The sequence below is a fragment of the Calliphora vicina genome, chromosome 5 (assembly GCF_958450345.1).
Source record: "Calliphora vicina chromosome 5, idCalVici1.1, whole genome shotgun sequence".
In the NCBI taxonomy this organism is placed as follows: Eukaryota; Metazoa; Arthropoda; class Insecta; order Diptera; family Calliphoridae; genus Calliphora; species Calliphora vicina.
Genome location: NC_088784.1, coordinates 2,109,509 through 2,120,786, shown reverse-complemented (window position 1 = coordinate 2,120,786; position 11,278 = coordinate 2,109,509). Strand labels below are relative to the sequence as shown.

The window sequence follows — 11,278 nt, the reverse complement described above, 5'->3', positions numbered from 1 at the left end:
CTAACAACTTGTTCTGAATTGGGAAAACCCTTTAAATACAACACTGTTTGTAATCTGGTAAAACTAACTAAAAATTTTCTGATTGTCCATATTTTACCAATAATTTTTCGTTGTTATGTGGCAATATTGGCCACCAACACTTTACGAATACATGAAAATCAAATATGGCGGATGCTTTACTGTGAAGTGGAGAATTTCTCAGTGTGCGTACGGAAAAGTCATAGTTTAAAAGTGAAGAAATATAAAAAATTGTTTGAATTTTGTTTATTGCTTAAGATTTAATGTAAGTGAAGTGTTAATTCAAATAAAATATATTAAATATTCCAAACAAGCCTCGGTAAAATGAAAAGAAAAATCGGAACCCAGACTACTACTACAACCAAGGTTTTTCTTAGCACACACACTCCTAAAAACTTGCAATTGCTATCTGCATACATATAGAGAGCTCCACAGAGGCTCTTTCACACACACACACACACCTACATACTTACAAAATATATATATAAATATACATATATATATATCGAACTATGGATGTATATATATATACTTATAACCATATACATATTTTCTTCATCATATCTGGTGTAAAATTTGTATTATTAATAAATCTTGGCTGCTAGGCGGCTATGAAAAGTTTTAAAAGTTATCAAATCGTCTTGTGCAAAAGTCCCCATCGAAAAATGGTTAGTGGTATATTCTTGTGGATTAGGTCACTCATTCTGGACATTCACGATAATAGAAACAAACTAACTTAAATAACAATCAAAAAGTGTTTTAATCAATTCGTCGTGTATTATTAAAAGATATAAAAAATACATACAAATGTACATATGAACATCAATTAAAAAGAAAAAGAAAAAACAAAAAATGGTACTTTAAAAATATATTTTAAAGTTGTCGTTTATTAAGTGGTGATATCTCTTTTTTAAAATAGCAAACTACATCGGTTTTTCGTGTGATGGTGAAGTAACAAAAAGAAAATTATTACGTTTCATTTTCTTAACCATTCGTTGACGTTATAAATTGTGTAGTTGTGTGGTTTTATTGTGTGTATACAACGACCCGAACTAATGATGATAGTTTTGTTTCAGCTTTTTTTTGTTTTAAAACAGAAGAAAATAAAAAAATAATAAAAAAAAAATATTGAAGAAAACATTTTTGCAAAAAAGAAGTCAGCAAAGAAGAAAATAGAGAAAAAAAGTCTGACAAGAAACTGTATTTTACTAAATATATAACAAAATTAATAAAAAAAAGCACAGTAAGTAGAGATTTGTAAAAAAGTTTTCTATTTTTGTTAAAAACAAATAAATGTATTTATTTATTTGGGTCATACATACAACAAACAGCAAGATGTTGTAGTAGGTACATGTCTACTATGTCGGTCGGCATAATAATCACGATTTCTTTTCGTCTCTCTCTCATCGAAAATATTGATGTCAACTGAAATATGTACTCGAAATTTCATGTGACCATTAAACCATTCTTATTTACATTAAACAAAACCCTTTATCTGGCCCAGAAAACATATTCAAAGCAACAAATCAGGTTGGACAACTATTGTTATGTCTGTTTTTAGTTCAGAATATCATAAAAGCCATTGTGGAGCTGTGTTTATTAATAATTTGTATGTGTAAAACATGTATATGGATATTCCTTAAAGCTATATTACACTGAATCAGATCGAATTGTATTTAAATATCATTATTTCGATAGCTCCTAAAAATTGCTATTAAATTGTATAATATTATATGATATTTGAGTAGCTATTTACATTTATTTAACGAAAAATATTCGTCAGTTATGGTAAAAACAATAGATTCAGTAATATTTTGTATTTTTTTTAAATATAAATTAGGGAGGTAACGAATGATCGCACTCAAGATTCTTTTGTTGTAGGTATTTATTTTTTAATTAAATATTAAGTTATAAACTTGATTTTTCCATACAGAAATTTATAAATGAATATAAAAAATTTATATAAATTCCATGCAAAAACGTCAAAATCACAGACCGTATTCCAATTGGCAAAATAAAAAAAATCAAATATCAGACAAATCATTAAGTAGGCCGCTATAATAAATATCAGACAATCTGTACAATAGTATCGTTCATCGTTGTAACTCCAAAATATTTTTAAAAATTTGTTGAAAACAAAGCTTTTCAATTTTTTTACAAGAATTATATCGCTACTACGAAACAACCAACACCGGTTGTGAATTGGACAAATTTAAAATGTGTATATCAATAAACAAAAATTGATATTGATCAAAATCTTTAAAGCGCATGCTTTGGGTACCACTTGAGTAAACAGAGTTCTGTTTAAAAGCAAACATAGCTCTGTTAAACATTGTAAATCAAGGTAAGTGTATTTAAAATGGAATAATAATCACACGGACGAAATGTACCACAGAACCAGCTGCTAATCTTCAGGATTTTCCAAAAACCAAGTCAAATCATAAATGTCGTTCGTACACTTTTTGTTATTTGCTGTAATTTTTAAAATTGTCTTTTTTTGAATTCTAGGGAATGGGGAGAAGATGGGCAGTTAGAACTTACTAGAATTTATAGATAAGGTGTTTTTCTATCATAATCCGTGGCCATAACCATAACTCGTATCAAAACTTGTTCTGTTATATACATATTACGAAAATATAAATAAATTTGTGTATCAAAACTCGCACTGTTAAAGGTTATGACCACGGATTATGATATAAATTACAGTAAGTTCCATCTGCTCATCATCTCCCCTTTCGTTGGAATTCAAGTTCATCCTTAAAAAAAATCAAATTTAAATTAAAAAAAAAATATATAAAAAAATATGAATGATTTTTATGATTTGACTTGGTTTTTGGAAAAAGCAGGAGATAAGCCTCAGTTTCCATCATTAGTGGTCCATTTCGTCCAACCGTGTGGTTATTAATTATTCCATTTTGAATACACTTATCCTGATTTGCAACAGAACTCTGTTTAATGGTGAAATTTCCTTTTTTCACCACCTGGATCCGCGCCTGATATCCATTATGACCATTAGGTTAGGTTTAGAAGGGTTGAGTACATCAGGTGTATACATACACTCGGCGACCCCATAGGATCCATTGTGATTCTCTTCGATATAGCGAGAATAGGAATGAATGGCATTTTTTTTATTAATACCTATTTTGTTTTGAAAAATATTTATGACACAACGATACAATGCTACGACAGCGATTGTGAATTGGACAATTGTTAGTAGAAAATAGAAAGATATAGCAAACAAAAGTTTTCCAAGTTTACTGGTTTTCGATTTTTTGTTATTATGTATTTTTTTTCCAAAATATTTGTCATTGTTGAAAACATGGTGACGCCCTTGTTTGTTTAGGTATGCTACTATGGAGTGAACACTGAAAACGTTCAAAGCTTTTAAACACCCACGATATTAACCAAATCGAGTCTAATACGACAATAAGTCCGTGACTTTTTGAATGAACCACAAGATTTTGAATAAAAAATCATATTATTTTTCAATATACTCTGTTAACAATGGCTGTCAAACACAAACTAAATGCCGCAGCTTGTTCAAATTTTGACAGGAGTCAATTGTCATAGTGTTGCCATTTCAGTTTAGAGGCAAGAAATTCAAAAAGTCACGGACTTATTGACCCGCCCTCCTATTTTAATATGAAATTTATGTTTCATGCTTAGTTGTAATTCACATTTAAAATATATTAAACGTTTGAGGAGTTTGATTTTAAATCATTCATAAATCAAACCTCCGTGTTTGTTGAGTACATGTACATCAGTGTTGCTGTGGTTTTGAAGTTTTCTATTTCAAATGATAAACAAGTTATCGGCTTTTAATCAAATCAAACAGATATGTTTCAGAGAGCAATTATGTAGTATTATTGTAGCAACCGTTCCGTTTGTCAACAAAGTTTGACAAGCGGAATTCACCGCATTTGTTTATAATATGTTTTTTCCTATTTGCACCTCCCAATTTCTTACCTAGTTACCAACTATGCTTATGGAGTTCATAAAATTATTTATGTTGGTTCATTTGGGGACTTGACTCATTTATGAAAAGTAGTACATATTTTTGCAAACATCGCGAATCAATATTTCACATGAAATATGTTCGCTTTTCCAATTTTTCGTTAATAAACTTTGTTCACGTGAAAAAATTCCCCATGTGAAATTTTTAGATGGAATTTTGTAAACAATTAACAGCTGTTACGAACAAAATCAACTATTGTGAATGAAGAGTTTATGAGAATATCACGATAGCAATTTTCCCTTCGAGGGAAATTGCCCCTATCCAGTGGCAACACTGATGTACACTAGGGTGGCTCCAAGTAAAAAAGTTGTGGATGTTCCCAAGTAAAATTAAATTTTAATTCATTCTAAGATACCATTTCTCATAATTTTTTCTCTGGGTCCAGTATTTGATGAGCTGAATCAAATTTGGCGCTTTTTTAAGGTTTTTATGATTTTTTACATTGTTTTCGCCAAAAAAGTATGTGAATAATGTGAATGATAATTTAAAAAACCCATTAAAATAATTATGAGAAATGGTACCTATCTTAGAATGAATTAAACTTTTTTAGTTGGGAACATCGACACCATAATTTTCCTCCAAATAAAAGGGGCCTCCCTAATATACATACAGAATACATATATATTGTACATAACGTTTAAGCCGCCATTTTCCAAATAAATTCCTAAGTAATGCAGAACAAAGTTTAGCAGAAAATGATTAATCGAATTGAAAGTTTAATCACATCGTTATTAAACGATTTTTTGTCGCAAGGATATGAAACTGAAATTTGCCTGAATGTCAACAACAGAAATTACAACAACATTAATAATAATAATAGTAAATTTTATACATGCGACAATGAACAACGAACCGCAATAGGAACATCATTAGTATCAGCATCGGCAGCATCATCATTAGATAAGCTTTACTACGGGCGTTTATGTAGTAGACAAAGATTTGCATCGTTTTTATATGTTCTAGCTGAAGTACATGATCTATTTCTGTCTCGGAGCCATTGTACTTACCGTCAACTGTACTATAGGAATGTTGATATAGAATGCAATACATTACAAATACAATGTGCTGTCAATGATGTATGCCAGGCGTTAGGTTCAACATCGTGGAATTTGGGAATATTTGCTGCCGGAAAATGTTTTATATCAGGTATAAGTCATATGGAATTAATAAAGGTATTCACGACAGCATTTCTAATCAATGATTTTAGCACAATATAAAAAGTACCTACTACATATGAGGGGCTTAAAGCACCTCTTTTTTTTCAAATTGAATTAACATATGGAGTTAGTAGGTGAAGTTCAGAGAAGTTCATAACACAAGAGTTGAATGTGTGATTCTCATCCGTTAGCGAGATATGGCGACCAATTCTAGCACTTGTCATTAAAATACCTTTTTCTTTTGGAGCACAAGGGGTACATGAGCACTTAAACCCCTTGTGCTCTAAGCAAATATTAAAATTCATTTTTCACATGGACTGATTTAGTGAATTCAGATGAGTGATCAGCTAAAATTTGTAACGATTAATTCCATCACTTGTTATCAAAACACCTGTTTCAAATACCTTTGTGGATTATTTCCAAAAAAAAGAAAAAAGTAACATAAAATAATGGAATCGAGTATATTAATAATTGTTGATTTTTTATTATTTTTGGTACGTAAAATCATTAAAAATAACGAATTTTCTGAATCTGATCATCTCATACAAAGATGATCTTATGAATGTGCAATAAAACTTCACAAAAGAAAATATGAAAGCTCGAAATGTTGGCCGAGCCGTGTAGTTACTACCACAACTTCCTCCAAAAAACAGCGTCAAATAAATAATTTTCCAGAAATTCAAGAACCTACAGGATCTTCTTTGCTATATACCACCAATTTACTATGAATGGTTTAAAGCACTTCCTCAAGATAGAATGGAAGAAATTCCGAAAAGAATCGAAAGTCAAAGTGAGGATGAAGATGACCCTAAAGATGTCGTGGAATCTGATTATTAATTAAAAAATTTAACAAAGAACCATAAAAGCTTTTCTTAATGAAATGTTAACAAACAAATTGAGTCCATATGGTTTTCTTATTAGGTAATTCAGAAATTTTAAAAAAAATTTAAGCACAAGGGGTATAAATGCGTCTTTCCTTACTTCAAAGGTAATTTTTGGGTATTTGTATACGTAAAAGATGGTATTTTTTTATCGTGTTAGATTAAAATATATCTCAGGATCTCTATTAATTAAAAAGTAATATTCCAGATAGCATCTACCATTTTTTGTTGTAAATTAACTTTAACCACATTTTTCTCATTATTAAACATAAGTCACTTGAACCCCTTGTGCTCTAAGCCCCTCATATGTATGTATGTATATTTTAACTGTAAATTATAAATGTTTTTAGTGAATACCTCTAATATTTTCAAAGACACTGCCGCCTAATCATATCGCAATTTATTTTAGGGCCTTTACTTGTGCACATGAGTAATGGCGATGTCATCGACTGTGATGCATTTAAGGGACCAACACTGATGCCACCGAATTTTACGTACATCGACAAGTTTGTGACAACAGCCAAATTTGTGTTGGTTGTTGAAAAGTATACAGTCTTTCAAAATCTTATAGTTAACGGCATCTTTGCAATGTTAGATGGCGTCATAATATTGGTAACAGCCCGAGGTTATCCTGATATTTGTACCAGATGGATTTTACACAAATTATGGATAGAAAACCATTTGGGTATTTATGCCTTGGTCGATGGCGATCCATTTGGCATTGAAATAATGCTTATTTATCGTTATGGCTCTTTATCGCAAAGCCTGAATGCACACGATCTAACATGTCCCCAATTAAAATGGTTGGGTATACATCCCTCTGATATCAGTCACATAAATACTCAGAGAGAGACATTAGCAACAAACGACCATAAGAAAATTGTATCACTTTTACGACGTCCCTACGTAGACGATGAAATTCGTTCTGAATTAATAATTCTTCGTAGGCTGCAGTGTAAAGTTAAGATTGACAATATGTCAGCAAATATGTTCTCTTTATTCATAAGCGATTACATTGTAAACAAAATAAACAGACAATTAGTGCTATAACTCGAAATGTACTTTTAATAATTGAATTTTTATTTGAATATTGTGTAAATTATTATCTCATTTCAGACATTTGAAATTATTTTTGGATTTGGTGTATAGATTTGTTACTTTTTTGGGAGATATCTTGAGCTACACAGATATATATTGCATCTGCTTTACGTTAAAGAATCGAGTTGTGTTAAAATGAATTTAAAGTAAAAAAAAGAACTAATATAAAACTAAACATAAACATAAAGTACTTATTATAGTATAGAGAAGTAGAAAAATATACCGAAATTAAAACAATACAATACTGCATTTCCACTTAATGTTGGGGATAGATATGGAATATAGTATATGAAACTAACCTCCTGTATTGGCTAAGCGTATTTATTTCTCTGCTTGTGAAGTATTTTAAGATAATATTAAAAATATCCCCTGTAAATCGAAATCGCAACCGAAATCGCATTCGCTTTCGATCTTTTTAGTACGAAATCATCATCAGGAAAACAAGAACGAAATAAAGATTGATAGAGAAATAGCAATACAAGGAAAATCCAGTTTGACATTGATCATCAAGTAATTTGTATATGTATATGTAATTAAGACGACGAATGAATTAAAAATAATGTCAACAACAATGCGCACGACATTACAAACAGTTCCTGAGTCGTTGCCCGCCGATAGTGTAGCCAATGATGGCAATGCAACGTCAAAGCTCACATCATCAATAACATCAGGACACAGCGTCAGTACAACTACGAATGGCACAACAACCCCAACGACAAATGCGGCCACGTCGCAACAGCAGCAAACAACAGCGCAACAACAATCTAGTTCGTCGCAATCGACTATACCGCAGCAGCAGCAACAACATCATAGTGTCAACAGTTCAGTGCAATCGGTACAGGATACTCATCAACAGCAACATGATTCTACAAACGCAAATACCATTGTACTGCCTTCTACGACTGTCACCACAACAACAACCGTTGCCAATACTGTAACACCACCACCCAATAACGCGGCCACATGCACTTCAATTGTATCGACATCTCTAGCAAATGCAAATCAGACACAAAATAACAGTTCGTATCAGCAGCAGCAGCAGCAACAACAACAACAGCACCATGCGACAACACCGTCACAATCCTCCCAATCGCAATCCCATCATTGCCATGCCGGAGCAAATTCTGTTACAGACGGTTCCCGTTCATCGGCCGTAATCAATTCATCCAGTTCAGCCTCTTCTAACCACCATCACCATCATCACCATGGCGGTGGTGGTAATGCCGTAGTAAGTAGCGGCGGAGCATCAATCATAGGCAAAAATGTCGTCAGCGGTCATTCAAATTCAGCGGCGGCAGCATTAAAACAAAGAACTTCATCATCAGCTAAGGTAAGTTAAAATTATCCCTATTTATACAATACAAAATTATATTATACATTCAATGAATTTCCGAGATATGTACAAAGATATAGTATGACAAAAATATTATTAATTTTGTAAATGAGAAAATTTTAATATAATGCATAAATATTGATTCAACCGAAAGTATTTAAATTAATCAAAGCTTAATCAAATTTATAATATTTTAACGCTCCACTGTAAGAAGATACTCTGCGCACATAAAGTCTGCAGTTTTACATTATTTGGACAAGTGATAGTTCAACGTTTTTTTTTTTGCACAAAAAAAGTATTCGTGTTGTTATAATTGCTTAATAGCAATTTAAATCTGCGTTGTATGCAGAAAATATAGAGGAGACATGTTTATAATGTAGTCAATCGGTACCCATAATTTGGATCATGAAATATGACTTGGATCATGAATTTAGACTGATAAAAGTTGTATAGAACATCTCTACTATAGTCTTAAATCATAAATGCATATTTATAGGAATATGTAAAGCACCGAAACAAATTACTATCCAAAATCAGCTTAGAACAAACCAATTTAACTTATCCTGATGAAATGTAGAGGATACACTTTTATATTATAATCTATGTGTACCCATTATTAGAATCATGAAAGATGACATGGAACATGAATGTGGAAAAATTCATGCTGTATGCAGAAAATATAGAGGAGACATGTTTATAATATGAACAATCGGTACCCAAGCAGAAACCCATATTTATATTTATACCACAAATGAGTGCCGAACTAATCAGAGGAATAGTAAAGCACCTAAACAAGACACTATCCAAAATCAGATTATAACGAACCTATTTAACTTATCCTGGGTGGTTACTCTCTAATTCGATTCGAAAGGAAATCGTTTCGAATTACAATGTATTTAGCACACAATTTCGAACATTTCCGTTTCGGATTGAGTTACGCAGTAACTGCTCTGAAGAAAATATAGAGGATACACGTTTATATTATAATCTATCGGTATCCATTATTAGAATCATGATCAAGATGACTTGGATCATGAATTTAGACTGATAAAATCGTACAGAACATCTCTACTATAGACTTAAAGCAAAAACGCATATATATAGTTATATTTATACCACAAAGGAGCGCCGAACTAATCTTAGAGGAATTTGTAAAGCACCTAAACAAAACACTATCCCAAATCAGCTCAGAACTAACCAATTTAACCTATCCTCTTAGTTATTAGATTATCTTGAATGCATAGTGTGCAAACACCGCTTAAATTTAGAATTATTTAAAAAGATTACACAGTGCGGTCAGTAGACAATTTTCCAATCTATAAATGTTCCTCATTCTGTGACTAATGTGTCTTCGACATCTGCATTGCAAATTTTTTAATATTGATTAATATTCTTTCTTTCTCTGTTGTAATTTGATTAGCTATCATCAGTTTTTGGTTGCTATTTGATAATTTTTATGAAATTCGTTGACATTCGTGTGGTTTACATGTAAATAGAACGTTCCCTGGAGGTTGCGAGTGTCGATCACTGATCACATAATAAAATCTTGATGCTAACTAGCGAACTGCCTTATTTCTCGTATGCAAATTTACACATACAAGAAGTTAGCAGCCTAGTTAGTTAGTTAGTATAGGGTTGCTTGTTATACATAGAGAAAATAAAATGAAAATTCATCAGTAAGCCAAAGAAAATCTGATGAAAATAATCATTTGACTGTTGCTTTTTGCTTTTACACAAGCCATATGAAGTAAGATGATAACAGCTGTTAGTGTTAGTTAGTTACAAATGCAACTCTGATCGAATACGACTCGCTTGTTTTTCAAATTTTTATCCGTATTTTCACTCAATGTCAAATGGTTTCATTACATATTACAATTCCACTCGTACTCTTCTAGACATCATTTGGACAGATTATATTTGTATGTTTCCATTACTGATTTATTATCCCTATTAATTAGTTTATTTCATTTGCGACTAACGGATATGTTTTAAAAAGCATTAAATAGCTCAGTTTATGATCGTGTGTAATTATCACTTTCCTTTCATTCTCATTCTCATGTTTAGGTCTCTTTTTCCAGATCTCTTCTCACAAATAGTACAAGAGAAAGTTGTTATTCAAACGAAAGCTTTAGCAACATTCTCAAAGTTTAGTGTAAAATGCGATGTAAAATTTGTTTATAATGTATTTTATTAAAAAAAAACAAATTTGTTGATTTTTTACAAACATCTGAATTTTTACTACAACTAAAAGAAAGATTTTAAAATTAATGAAATTAAAAGCTCAAGTAAAGTTAAAGTTATGATCGTTTGTTTAAAGATGTTGTAATAAACAAATACATACTTTCAACAGACATTTGTATGCACGTATGTACGTACATGTATGTATATTTGTTTTGTATGTTGTATGATGCATTAATAATATAATTTGTTGTAAGTAGTTGTTGCTCTTTACTCCTTAGTTTGTAGTAGAGTTGGGAAATTGATAAATAATAATACGTAGTAGTTGAACCTAATATAAAGAGTACTTTTCAAGAGCAAGAATTCTATATTGTTGTGAGTAAGAAACAAACATAGTACAAGTGAATATGTAAATATAATACATACGTCACTATTCACAATGATAATGTCTCTGCTATATAACGAGCTACTAAGATAAGAACTCACAAGTTAGCATAGACATTTTTTTTTTATGAATAGGGCTGATAGTATGAATTAACATTAATTTCAAATCAATATCTACGGGTAAAAATTATTAAATAATGCGCTGATAGATATC

General features: G+C 31.2%; 2 protein-coding genes across 7 annotated transcripts in view; both read left to right on the top strand.

The window, feature by feature from the left end:
- Positions 1-134: 134 nt before the first annotated feature.
- LOC135959600 (serine/threonine-protein kinase MARK2) overlaps positions 135-11,278 on the top strand; it is a 45,277-nt gene continuing 34,133 nt past the window's right edge. For 5 of the 6 annotated variants that reach the window (XM_065510576.1, XM_065510575.1, XM_065510574.1 and 2 more), the window contains exons 1-2: positions 135-283; positions 7,188-8,499. In XM_065510576.1, the coding sequence (XP_065366648.1) occupies positions 7,729-8,499 (771 nt within the window). In that variant the 5' untranslated portion in view covers positions 135-283; positions 7,188-7,728. Of the gene's footprint in view, positions 284-668; positions 687-7,187; positions 8,500-11,278 lie in introns of those variants that run through there. The other variant, XM_065510572.1, reaches the window with a different exon arrangement.
- On the top strand, positions 4,675-7,149 carry LOC135961922 (meiotic recombination protein W68). Its single transcript, XM_065513570.1, has 2 exons — positions 4,675-5,179; positions 6,481-7,149. Exons 1-2 carry the CDS (start codon positions 4,729-4,731, stop codon positions 7,119-7,121), a joined length of 1,092 nt encoding a protein of 363 aa, XP_065369642.1. The 5' UTR covers positions 4,675-4,728; the 3' UTR covers positions 7,122-7,149.

Coding starts and splice junctions, on each gene's coding strand:
- LOC135961922 (XM_065513570.1), top strand. CDS start 4,729: ATGATTAATCGAATTGAAAGTTTAATCACATCGTTATTAAACGATTTT. Junction 5,180..6,480: donor CGGAAAATGTTTTATATCAG/GTATAAGTCATA, acceptor AATTTATTTTAG/GGCCTTTACTTGTGCACATG.